The 12,967-nt window shown below is 54.7% G+C and overlaps 1 protein-coding gene across 2 annotated transcripts in view; it reads right to left on the bottom strand.

The window, feature by feature from the left end:
• The window catches only part of SPTBN2 (spectrin, beta, non-erythrocytic 2), a 41,230-nt gene that overhangs the window by 8,808 nt on the left and 19,455 nt on the right, over positions 1-12,967 (bottom strand). For both annotated transcript variants that reach the window (XM_008578986.1, XM_008578987.1), the window contains exons 10-21: positions 12,564-12,681; positions 11,859-12,017; positions 11,262-11,564; positions 10,033-10,186; positions 8,946-9,816; positions 6,662-6,799; positions 5,527-6,283; positions 4,838-5,040; positions 4,379-4,469; positions 3,992-4,138; positions 1,611-1,874; positions 193-417 (exon numbers count right to left, since the gene is read on the bottom strand). In XM_008578986.1, coding sequence (XP_008577208.1) covers positions 193-417; positions 1,611-1,874; positions 3,992-4,138; positions 4,379-4,469; positions 4,838-5,040; positions 5,527-6,283; positions 6,662-6,799; positions 8,946-9,816; positions 10,033-10,186; positions 11,262-11,564; positions 11,859-12,017; positions 12,564-12,681 — 3,430 coding nt within the window. The remainder of the gene's footprint in view (positions 1-192; positions 418-1,610; positions 1,875-3,991; positions 4,139-4,378; positions 4,470-4,837; positions 5,041-5,526; positions 6,284-6,661; positions 6,800-8,945; positions 9,817-10,032; positions 10,187-11,261; positions 11,565-11,858; positions 12,018-12,563; positions 12,682-12,967) is intronic.

Genomic DNA, 12,967 nt, shown 5'->3' with positions numbered 1-12,967 from the left:
GCTTCCCAAGCGGCGCACTATCCAGTGCGCCACCGGGCCGGCCCGAGGGGAGATTTTTTTAATGCCAAAGGGAAGAGGAAACACAGCACTACTTAAATCTCCCCAGCATGCAGGAAGGAGGCTGGAGAGCCAGTGGCAGGGACAATTTGCCAAGATGAAGACTCTATCCCATCCCTGGCCCCCGTGACTCACAATCTCATCTTCCACATCCCGGTGGAACTGGTGCTGCTCGCGAGAAGCTTGCAGGCGCTGGCAGCGCTCCTTCATGGGCTGGCACAGTGCCCTGAACTTCTCCTCCACGGCCCTTGAGGTCCTTTCCACCTCCCCTGCACCCTGGTCTTCCTGAGCCAGTGCTTGTGCCTGGGCCTGGATTGCCTCCACCTCCTTCTCTCTCACAGCCATCTCCCGTTCCAGCATCTGAAAACCCGGAAGCAGAGGGAGGTGTTAGCACCACATTTCCACCTTCAAACACAGAAGAGACATTAGTCCATATCAAGCCAATCATGGTTTCTTGTCTCAGGGGCTCACCCCAGGGACAGCATCTCCTCATGGCCTTGATCAGTGGATCTCGAACTTCAAAATGCATAAGAATCCAGGGGAGTGTAGTAACTGCGCCAGTTATCAATTTATTGCCTCTCAGTCCCAAATCCACCTCAATTCCAAACCCATCTTTGTCCTACTTTGTTTGAGACACCGTAGCTGGACCCTGTAAAGATTTCTCCTTTGCCAGCGGATGCAATGCTAGACATCGTCAGTAGAGGGCGCGGAAGGGACACCACCACGCCTAGCAGGGGAAGGGGCTCCCAACAGCTCCAGCGAGCTTTCCCTCTTGCTCCTGCAGCAAACTGCCCACAGTGTGCAAGAGATCCAATGACTCTCACCTTCCAGCAAGTTGTCCGAGCACTCCAGAGGCAACTTCCTGCTGGCCAGCCTTGGCTTGCCAGCTTCAGACCTGCTCCCGCCCATGACACCCCAGCAACTTTCTCGGCCATTCAGTAGAACTCTGCCCTCTCCAGTGAGGTCTGAAACTCAGCCACCTCATTCCTTCCATGGCCCTAGAGGCAGTAGCTACTCCCTACATTGCTAGTCCTGTGTTCTTTAGAGCAGATGCTGGAATGTGAGTGGCAACCCTAGTCCACTGCCTATTTTTGTAAAGTTTTATTGGAACACAGCCACATTCCTTTTCACGTACTGTCCATGGCTGCTTTTACCCTACAAAGACAGAGTTGAATAGTTGTGACAGAGACCATATGACCTACAAAGCCCAAAATATTTACTATCTGGTCCTTTACAGAAAAGTTTTCTGACCCCTGCTGTAGAGTGCTCTTAACCCCTCTAGCAGTTAACTACCTTGTGCTACTTAATACTTCCTTTCACTTTGCTAAAGTTCCCCTGTTCAAATTACTAGTGTGGTCTCTATCTCCTGATCTGACCTTGACTGATACACACCACTAGAGATTCTGATACCAGTGGCCCACAGACACCACTTGGAGAAATGTAAGTGAAGACGTTATCTGCCAGGCTTCATAATGACCTCCCAAATCTCGGGAGCCACAGACTCCCTCCTCCTCTCTGCTGTTCGCCATCCCCATCAGAGGCCCGCAGCACACCTGCTGCTTCTTGAGCAGAATGTTGACGCTGGTGAGGTCCTTGCCGTAGTCGTCAGAGTGCAGCTGGGCTTGCAGGCTCTCCAGCCAGCTCTCCAGGGCAGAGCAGCTTTGGGCAAACAGCTCGGCTCGGTTGGCATCGAAAAGACTGCGGGCCTTGGCCTGGGTGGTGGTTTCCAGCTCGTCCCAGCGCCTGTGCAGGTCCCCCAGCTTCTCTGACACCAGGGCTTTCAGCTCTGGCTTCTCGAGAGTCAGCTCCCGCCCTTCCTGAGTGGCAAGACAAAGAAGGTGTAAGTGCCAGAATCAGACACCACTGTACCGTAGGGCTAATAGCAGACCAGGGACCTAAAGGGCAGTGGAGACCTAAAGTGTGGGCAGAAATGCCCAGTTCTTGTACTCCCGCCCTTCCTGAGTGGCAAGACAAAGAAGGTGTAAGTGCCAGAATCAGACACCACTGTGCCGTAGGGCTAATAGCAGACCAGGGACCTAAAGGGCAGTGGAGACCTAAAGTGTGGGCAGAAATGCCCAGTTCTTGTATGTTCTCATGAACATACACTTCTCAGAGGTTTTTAACTGTTTCTAAACTGCCCACTGCCCTACGCTCGTTGATTAAACCCCACGCCTCCCTCAAGGTCCAGCTCAAACCTCATTTCAAGTAAAACGCCACCGGAGTCTCTGTTTATTTGGGTTTTCTAGTGCTTGGTTTCTAGTGTTATGCTGCATGTGAACTTGCATTATTTGCTATCGTTTCATGTTTCTTAACTCATCACTCCTCACATGAACTACGGCAAGTCCCACCTGGTCTCACCAATTCCAGCCTTTCCGCTTGAGGACTTTCGTTTCTGGGGAGGTGAGGAAAGTGTATGCCCTTGAACTGTGTGGAGGATGAGCTGGAAGTGCCAGAGAGCAGATGCCCCCAGGGTCAACCCTCAATCAATGACACAGATAAACACCTGGTGTCCTTGGCCTTGGTTGGGATAACGCTGACGCGTGTTCTACACTGTCTCCCAGGGTGCTCCTGTAGGACTGAGCCCCAGTTGCCCCCTGGGGTAACTTTACTGACCACCATCCCTTCTCTGCCTCATCTCCCCACTCCCCTACGGGTGCTTTGTGGGATCACCTCCCATATAAGTGGGTCACACTAGAATCCTTGTTTCAGGGTCTGCTTCTAGGGGAACACAAACCCAGACGCTGCCTTCAGGCCATTGTATACACGGCTGTCAGATGAAGAGTGTCCAAGGCTAGCACTGGCTGCGTAACTTCACAACCTGCAGCGCGACCCACACTTCTAAGCACACTCCTTACACAGTGCTCAGGGCTTTTCATGACTCGGGCCAGGATGCTTTTCCCCCCTTTTCCTCTGTGGGGCCCCTGCACACATTCTGTGCTCCTGCCAGACTGACTCACCCCCTTGCTCCCACACAGGCTCCCACTTCCACACCCCTGGTCTTTGGCTCACACTGTTTTCTCTTCCTAGAAACATCTTTCTCTCAATATCTCTGCTCCTGCTTCTGGAATTCCTGTATCTCCTCTCTCCTTAGCCCCCAGGCTCTATCGAGTCCTCTCTTAAGTCACTCATATGCTGCTCTGGGTTTACTTCAGCGATCTGTGCATACGTCTCCCATCCTGGCTACAGCGCTGTTCCCTGAGGGTGGAGCCCACAATGGAATCACCTTTGTTCCCTACTCAGTGCCTAATACAACGCTTTGCATATAGCAACACCAAGTAAATATTTGCTGAACAAATAGAAAAACTGAAAACACACTGGTCTCCTCCTCTCCCCAATCATCACATCACTGAGGAAAAGAAAATGTCTTTTTATATAACTCACAACACCTAGCAGAGTGCCAAGCACACATAATGTTCTGCAGGAATACTTGCTAAGTAGAAATAAAGTTTCACCCATCCTCTACTCTTCAGGAAGAGCTGGGTTGGAGACCAAGTACCAGGAAGAATGAGACTCAAAAGCAAAGGTTGGCAAACTACGGCCCATGAGCCAAATCTGGCCCCCACCTGTTTTTATAAATAACATTTTATTGGAACACAGGCACGCTCGTTCACTTATGTATTCTCTATGGCTGCTTTTGCACTATGACAGCAGACATGAGTAGTCCCAGCAGAAACCGTATGACCCGCAAAGCCTAAAATATTTACTATCTAGCCCTTCATAGAAAAGGTTTGCAGAGCCCTGCAGAAGAGCGTCACCCTGTTCTGGACCCAGGAACAGTTACGTATTGAATCAAAGCTACAGTTTGGCTCCCTGCTAACTTGTACCTTCTGGAGTCGCTGTCCTACAGCCCTAAGACCTTTGTTCCCTAGGCCATGACTTTCTACCCTGGGGACCCTGCAGAGGCAGCCCTGAAGGCTGGCCCCTCACCACTCACTTTGTCCACCTTGTCCAGCCAGTCCTTATTGGCAGCCAGCTCAGCCATGAATGCCTGGTGCTTCTGCCACTTGGTGTGCAGGTTGCGGGCCTCGTCATAGGACACATCCTGGGCTGTCAGCATCTTTTCGTCAATCCAGAGTTTCAGCTGGACCAAGCATAAAGCAGGGATGGAGAGGGGCAGAGGACATCTCGGGGGATGAGGGGCATAGAGGGGGCAAGTGTGAGCCAGAAGAAGTGGTAGACAGTAGACGGGAAGAGCCGTGAAGGGCTCACATGCTTCGGGGACAGCGCAATGCACTTATTCTAGGTTCACAGAGTGAGGGCACTATGGGGGAGGAATGGCTAGAGAATGTCACAGGGGACATCAGGTAACGGAGAGCCTCACCTCATGACAATCTTGCAAGAAGTGCTGCTGCTCACGGTTGTCCCGAAGACGGCCCAGAAGCTGCTGCACGGCTTCCTGATTCTTCCTGTGTCTGCAGTGACAGCCCCGTGTGAAACCTTTGAACTTGCTGTGAAAAGGTTATGGCCCTTTCCCTAACCTAGAGGCCCTCAGTCCTCCTCCTAGGGGATAATGCCTTCCCGGAGCCCTGCAAGACAACCCAGGGATCCTGACTTCCAGGCCTGCTACCCTAGCAGACTTCATTCTGCCTTAGTGTGGGGATGGTAGAGCCTCCCAGCCCACGGTTCAGTCCCTCTCCAACCACTTGATTCTTCCTCCTCTGCTTTTTGTCAGCTCCCGCCCCATCTGTCAGTCTGCCTGTGCCATGTTCTCCATCTTTGAGGCCCTCCTGTTTTCACGTATTTCCCTCAGGCCCTCATCTGCCCACTGTCCTCATCATACCTCCGCTCAATGGAGTCTGCCTTCTCCTGGATCTTCTCGGCATGGATGTTACCCTCGGACACCAGCTGGTGCCCCGCCTCCAGGAGCCCGCGGATCCGCTCCCCATTGGCGTCCATGGTGCTCATGAAGTCTTCCAGCTTTTTTATGGTGGCATCGGCAGCCTGGAGTGTCCCCGGCATCTCCGTGTGAGACAGAACATATTCCTGTGTAGGAGGGGCGATATCGAGCTCACTTCTCAGAGCATGATTCAACCCCTCAGAAGGGACCCACCCAGAGGATGCATCTGAGATGTAGGGGCCAATCTGGGGACATGCAGTGTAGCCCAGATAGCTCTAAGACAGAGGGGGAGGCTGCCTGCTAATGTGGGGGTCTCAGAAAGTTACAAGGGAGCTGAGCTGGGGGACCTTTACCAGTCCAAATCCTGTTCTATCCTATTTCTAGCCACTGATTCTATTTATTAACAGTTATATGACTAGCCAGGCTTTCTATTTCTTCTAAAGACAGTTTTGGTAATTTTAAATTTATATCTTTTTTTTCCCACTGTCACATATTTCTTCCATGTTCTTCCTGCCCATGCTGCTTCCTCCACCACTGGCACCTTCCTCCCCATCCACCATGCTACTTTACACCTCCTACGGTAGCTATTTTCCTCCTCTCCCTGGCTGAGACTTTTCGCACTGGGCTCTCACCTGGCTGCTGAGCACGCCCTCAGCCTGGCGAGCATCACGCAGGAATCCCTGGAAGCCATGGGCCTGGGCCAGGCGGCCTTGCCGGCTCTCCCACATCCGGCCCAGCTCCTCCCAGCCAGTTCCCAGGGCTTCCAGCCGCTGCCGTAGGAAGAGGCACTGGGGATCAGCCTGGTCCCGGGTCACCTCCTCGCCCAAGGCCCGCAGCCGGCTATACTCGCTCTGGGCCCGCTCCACCTCTCCCCGCAGAGCTGCATGTTGAGCCAGGAGGGCCTCTGCCTCAGGCAGGGTGGCCGGCCCTTCCTCAGAGGCCACAGCAGTCTGAGTGCGGCCCAGCCAAGCCTGGAAGTCGTCCAAGCTGCGTAGGAAGTCCTGCAGCCGCCGTGCCTCACCCAATGACTCCTCTCGACGCCGCATGGTGGCCCTTAGGTCCTCCCAGCCGGCTTGCACTTCTCCAAGTCGGGCCTTGATGGCAGGGGCTTGGGCTGGATGGCCAGCAGCCAGGGCATTTGCTTCTCGAGTCAGCTCACCCACCCGGGCAGCGATGGCTTCCAGGTCTCGCTCGGTGCCGGCCAGCTTGCGCTGCAGGGCCAGCACCCCGGCCAGATCGTTGCCCAGGCCCTGGGTGGACTCAATGACCTTTGTTTTTTCTCTCATCCAGGCCTGGGTCTCTGTGCACTCTAAGTGGTAGTTCTGGATGCTCAGGGCTGAGGTCAGAGCTGCCTTCTTGCCATCTGCCAGGGACCGAAACTGCTGCCACCTGAGAGTAGGCGGAGGGTCTGGCATTTAGAGGTGCTCAGCTTTCCTGCCCTGTCCAGGTCTATCTGGAAGCTTCTTCCCTGCCTGTCTCCCTTGGTATATTCTGCCTACCTGCTTCTGCTTTCTTAACGAGGCTGCTCCCACTCACCTCCTTTGATTCTCTTCTGGACGGACCCCTGTCCAGCCACCAGCCTCTTCAGACCACCTCGATCCCCTCTTTCATCTCTTCCATCATTTCTCCTCCCCCAGCATATTCCAGACAGTCTCCTACCTCATTTTTAGCCCCCCTTGCAGGCTAAAACTCTACAAAACTCTTCCAATACCATCCTCATCTGCTTCATTCTTTCTTGTCCCCTCATCCTGCCCTCCCCAAGCCCACCTGTGGTTGAGCTGCTTCTGGGTGTTGACAATGCGGTCCTTGCCCGGGGGGTTGGCCTTCAGCAACTGCTCGGCAATGTCATTCACGGCAGTAATCCGCGCTGCGAGGGCATTCATTTCAGGCTCCAGGGTCTCGAACCTGAGGGGGTAGAAGAGCTGGACAGGAGCGCTGGGAGGCAGCAGGCACCGCCCGCCACTGAGACGCCCTCGAGAACCCCTCTCCCTCGACGTGAGGCTTACAGACAGGGCTCTCTGCACTCCTAGCCTGCAAGGGTCATTGCATCTGTGGGTCAAGAGAGGAGTCCCTACCTCCCCCAAAGCAAGTAGAAAAACTGTCATCTCTAGAGTTGCTCAAAAAGATGGTGAAAGTTAAAGGTCAGGAACAGCTGCACAAGTCCAACTAGACCTTGCCACATGGCCCTACCCTTTGTCAGAGCCTTGCTTTTCCTCCTGGGACTTACCCCTTAGCTGCCTACCCAGGTCTCATCCTACTAATATGTGTTAAAAATGAAGCAATAACCAAAAATATTTGTGTACATAATAAAGATGTGAAGTATCACTTTTCCCAGGGACATTTTATATTCTCTCTTTTATTTGGCAGCTGGCTGGTTAAGGGGATCCGAACCCTTGACCTTTCTGTTACCCGCACCATGCTCTGTCTGGCTGGTACAGGGGTCTGAACCTGTGACCTTGGGGTTATAAGTCTGTGCTCTAACCAGCTGAGCTAACTGGCCAGCCCCATTTTACATTCTAATAAGGCAGGGTTTATAAACATTTTCTATAAAAGACCAGATAGAAACATTTTAGGTGTTGGCTGGCTGGTTAGCTCAGTTGGTTAGAGCATGGTCTTATGGCACTGAGGTCAAGGGTTTGCATCCCCAGACTGGCCAGCAGCCACAAAAAAAAAAAAAAAAAAAGGAAAAAAAGAAGAAATATTTTAGGCTTTGTAGCCATACAGTCTCTGTTGCAACTATTCAGCTCCGCTCTTGTAGTGTGAAAGCAGCCATAGATAATATGTAAATCAATGCGCACAGCTCTGCTCCAATAAAGCTTTATTTACAAAAGCAGGCAGCAGGCTGCATTTGACCCAAGGGTTCTAGTTTGTCAACTCCTGTAACAGAATAATCTTGAAAACTAAAACTATCTTTAAGAACATTTTTTTTTTTTTTGTCTTTTTCGTGACCGGTAAGGGGATCGCAACCCTTCGGTGTGGTGTCGCCCACACCGCGCTCAGCCAGTGAGCGCACCAGCCAGTCCTATGTAGGATCCGAACCCGCGGCGGGAGCGTCGCTGAGCTCCCAGCACCGCACTCTCCCGAGTGCGCCACCGGGCCGGCCCTTTTAAGAACATTTTTAAAACCACCAGGAAATTTGATTATAGATTGATAGTAGAGGATATCAGGGAACTGATGATTTTATTCTATGAGATAATGGTATTGTGGTTCTATAAGAAAAACGTCCTTTCTAAACAATTTTAAGATTATTCTGTAAATAAAACTATTTCATGAGTGGTTAATCAGTATCTCTTTCTAAAGAGTTTATAACTTCAAAGCCTTAGTTATTTTAACCGTGTTCACACACATGGTTAAAAAACAACATATTGTCTTTTCAGGTTTTTCTAGAGGAAAAAAATATATTGGGTATAAGAATGGCTCCTCACATTTCTTAAAGGATGCATCCTAAAGAATGGGGGTACGAAATGATAATATTGGAGATTTTCTTTCTTTCTTTTTTTTTTTGTCTCTTTTTTACTGACCGGTAACGGGATCGCAACCCTTGGTGTTGCGACCGTACCGGGGACCGGCAACGGGATCGCAACCCTCGGTGTTGTGCCCGCACCACGCTCAGCCAGTGGGCAGGAACCGGTCTCCACATGGAATCCGAACCCTCGGCGGGAGCGCCGCCAGGCCGGCCCTGGAGATTTTCTTTTAATCTTACTTTTTTTTTGGCAGCTGGCTGGTACATGATCCGACCTTTGACCTTGGTGTTACAACACTACACTCACTGAGCTAAGGGGCCAGCCCATGGGATTTTCTTTTTAAAAGGGAGATAAATCCAATAGAGCAAGATATTGACAATAATTGAAACTGGGTGATGGGTTTATAAGAGTTTGTTGCATCATGTTCTCTACTTTGGGGTATATTTAACATTTTTCATTAAAACTAAAACAGACAACTATTAAGACTCAAAGGGATGTGGCAGGCAGCATATGGCAGGACCTGCCACCCCACACCCTGTCCCCCCAACTCACAAGGCCAGTCCAGGAGGGAGCCTGTGGGGCCCTACCTCTGCTGCACGACCTCCAGGTCCTCCAGGCGCTCGGGCAGGGCCAGCCCGTTCAGCCACTGCTCCTTCTCCTCCACCCACAGCCCGCAGGCCCCTGCCTCGCTGAGCATGGTGTAGAGTGCCAGGGCTGCCTCCAGGGCCCGTGCCCGCTCGCCCGCCCGGGCCTGCAGCTCCTCATAATGCCGCTGCAGGGTGGGCACCCTGCCCTGCACCTCAGGTGTGCGGCTCAGAGCGGGAGGCAGGGCCGCCGCCTGTTCCCTCAAGGCGTCCAGGGTTGGACGGTGGCCTCGGATCTCCTCTTCCAGGGCCCGATGCTGCCTGGCCAGGGCCTGTGTGGAGAACTCATCATGCCCCAGCTCAGGGCTGGACACCAGGCGGAGTGCGTCCACCAGCCAGGCCTCCATGTCATTTGCGTCTGCCTGGAACTGGCAGAGGCTGGCAGCCTGGGCCAGCTTCTGGGCACGCTCCTCGGCCAGGGCCTCCAGCCGCTCCCACTGGGCCTGGAGCTCAGCTGTGCGGGCGGCAGCCTGGCCTGCCCCAGGATGGCCCTCGGCCACCAACTGCCGGCCCTGCTCCAGGGTGAGCTTCAGGGGCCCCAGCCGGCCACTCATCTCACCCCGCAGGGCCGTGTGCTTGTTGAGCAGGCGGAGGACGCCGGTCAGGTCCCGGCCCATCTCGGCAGAGGCCAGGAGGTGCTGCTGCTCCCGCACCCAGGCCTCAGCCTCGCCCACCTCCCAGAGGAAACGCCAGAGGCGCCGTGACTCCTCCAGACGGGCCCGCCGTGCTGCTGCCAACTTGCACAGCGCCTCGTAGCTCTGCTCCAGGGTGGCCACCCGCTCTGACACCAGCTGTGGGTCGCACGGTCTGTACTCTGAAGAAGTCACGGCAGAGGGTGCAGAGCTGTTACCCAGCCCTTGACTGCTCCCCACCCACCCTTGTCATGAGTCCCTCCACCCCACTCTCCTAGGCCTCCCTCCCTGGCTCTTCTCTGTCGCCTGTCACCCACCCAGCACCTTCCTTCAGCCTCAGCAATTCATGTTCTCCCTCCCAGCCCCACCTTTTGCCAGAGACTTCCCCTGGTTTTCACCTTTTCCTGGGTCACAGAAGCGCAGGGCAGAGGCGCTGACGGCCCGCACCCTCTCGGCCTGCACGGCGATGTCGGCTTCCACCAGTGTGTGCAGCTGCAGCAGGTCCTCCACTCCAGCCAGGTGCCTGCCCAGGTCCTGAGACTGCAGCCGGCCCTGCCAGGCACACGCGTGTGCCCTCAGCTCCCTCCCAGCCAGGTGCACACTGCTAGCCTTGCTTCTGACCTCTTTGGGAGGCTCCAGGTGTCGCGCCCAGGTGAGCACACCTGCTCACTCCCTCACACAAGGATAACCCAGTTCTGTCCTGACACCCCGGCCTCCTTATCCTCAATTCCCCTCCCAGGGGATGGCTTTCTTACCAAATCCTGCTCCCGGATTCTTTGCTGTGACTCATCTTCTCAGTCCCAGAATCCTCAACACCCTTCTGTTGTCATGGCTCCACCCCCAACCCCCAGCAACCTTCAGCGTCTCCCCCAGACTCATCTGTAGGCCCAGCCCTCACCTAGAGACAGCAACAGCCTCTAACTGGCCTCTCTGCTCCCACTCTGGCTGCCCATAGGCCTTCAGCACATAATAGACAAAGTGACCTTTTTAAAACTGTTAAGCAGAATCACGTCTCTCCCCTTCTCAAAACCTTCTAATCACTTTAAATGCTCGGTGTTACTCTGAATAAAATCCAAACTCCTTGGCCAGGCCTGTAAGGCCCTAGGTGAGCTGGCCGCGCCCTCCCTTACCACACACCACAGCCCCCTCCCCCTACTTCCAGTCCACTGGCCTCCCTTCTGCCCCTGAATGTGCCGTGCTGCATGGCCGAGGGCCTGGGCCTAGCTGCTCCTTCTGCCTGGATCATTCTCTCCTCAGATCCCCCTGTGCTGGCTCCTTGTGTATTCTGGGCTCATCTTAAATAGCTTTGCTCAGAGGCCTTGCTTGACGGCCCATCACATGACCTGCTCCAGTTTCCTCACAAGTGTGTGAGCACCTGTGATTTTGTGCAGCTGAGTCCATGGGTTTCACCATCAGTCTCCTCCCACTGGCATGGGAGCCCCATGTGGACAGTGGCCTGTGTGCCTTGTTCATCAGAACCAGGGACAGGCCCTGCACTGGTCCATACTCTACAAAGGCCAGCTGAGCAAATGATCGAATGTCCCCAAGGTTGTTCCCTCACAGCTCCTGATCTTCTTACTGTGTCCCCACCCCGCCCCTGCCCCTGCCCCGACGGCAGCCCGTGTACCTTCATCTCTTCCATCCAGTCCATGAGGTAGAGCAGGTCCTGGAACACCTTTTGCAGCTCCAAGTTGAGGAGTAGCCGCTCCCGCCGGGCGGCCACCATCTGCCGCAAGAAGTCCCAGAGCTGCGCCACATTGTGCTGCCGTGCTGCGATGCGCTTGATGTCGTGGTAGCGCTCGGCGGCCAGCTCTGCGGCCACTGCATCCACTGCCTGCACCCGGCCACTGTAGGCCACGATGTCTGTCTCAATGGCCTCGTGCTTCCGCACTGCTGCCTCAACTGCCGCCAGCTCCAACCCAAAGTTGTCCTGCGGCAGGGGGCAGGGAGAGGAGGTTTGGGAACCAAAGGACAGCATCTCTGCTTGCCCCCCTTCTGTCCCCTAGAATGCTTTGGCTGCAAGATGCCAACTGCATGATGTGGCTCAGTTTCCTCCCTGTCCCATCCTGTCTCACTGACCCTTTCTCGGCCCAAGCCTCCGGCCCCTGGTTCCTGGATTCCATATTTCACCATCTCCCTACACTGCAGGGCTCCTGATGCACCACTGTCTCTCTCCCAATTCTCCCGTCCAGCCTGGACGTCCCAAGAGCGCCCTATGCCCTACCTGGGACACGAGGCGCTGGTTCTCGCTGAGCCAGGTCTCGCGCATGGCGGCCTTGCGGTCGAAGCGGGCGGCCAGCTGCTCCAGCTTCTCCTGGCGGATCAGCTCTGTGCGCAGGGCCAGCTCGCGCTCGTGCTCGGCTTTCTCGAGCCGCTCCCAAGCCTGCATGGTGGGGACAGGATGAGTGCCGAGGGCCAGGGCGGGTGGGGTCAGCGGGACTGGGGGCACACGCTATGGCCCAAGGGAGCTTGGTCTAGAGCATCTGTGGAGTGCAGTTGGTGACACTGTGCGTGGAGGTGGGAGAAACCGGGGTGGTGTCGGGGTGGGGGGCTGTGAGGCCTCATAAAAATGACATCTGCTCTGGGCCAGGCCGGAGGGAACAGGAATGATGGAAACCGCTGGATTTGCTTGTGGTGGGGGGACCGTGGGCGACCCTGATTTTTACTTTTGTTAGTCTTACCACATTGTAGTGAAAAGAATAAAATAAAAGTAGGGATAGTGAGCTGGGGACACGTTGAATAAGATGAGGGACGTGGGGTACAATTTCCTGATGTGGCCTCGTAGGGAGCGTTGGACGGAGGTGGAGGGGCGACGTGTGTGAGAGGACGTCAGAGTCTGGGGGTGCAGGCAGCTGGACGGAGTGTGAAGTCGGGGTCGTAGGGCTGGGTCAGGAGATGTGTGCAAGTGGTGGGGGCCGGGGCCGCAGACCTTGTTGATGTCGGAGATGAGCCGGCCCTCGCGCGGCGTGTAGACCTTCTGGTTGTTGGCGCGCAGCTTGCTCTGGATGGTGAAGAGCAGCACTTCCAAGTTCCCTTTCTCAGTGAACCTGAGGCAGGGGGCCGGGTGGGGGTTAGAGTCAAAGGTCACGAGGGGCACAGGGGCTCCCTGCCCTTCAACAGAGCATCATTTGAAAACCACCGAAAACCACACAGAAACAATAACCGCTATTACCCCTCTGTGTGCACGTATTCGATTTGTTTCACGCACATGGGTCCCAGCGTGAGCGCAGCTAACATTTACCTGGGACTCGCTCACCGTGAGCTGGGCCCTGCTCTCAGGGCTCCGCACATGTCAACTCGCTCACTTCCCACTGTTATCTACATTTTTTTAAA

The sequence above is a fragment of the Galeopterus variegatus genome, unplaced genomic scaffold, assembly GCF_000696425.1.
Source record: "Galeopterus variegatus unplaced genomic scaffold, G_variegatus-3.0.2 Scaffold1795, whole genome shotgun sequence".
Taxonomy (NCBI): domain Eukaryota; kingdom Metazoa; phylum Chordata; class Mammalia; order Dermoptera; family Cynocephalidae; genus Galeopterus; species Galeopterus variegatus.
The sequence above is the reverse complement of the archived record's forward strand: the minus strand, read 5'-3'. Positions and strand labels throughout refer to the sequence as shown.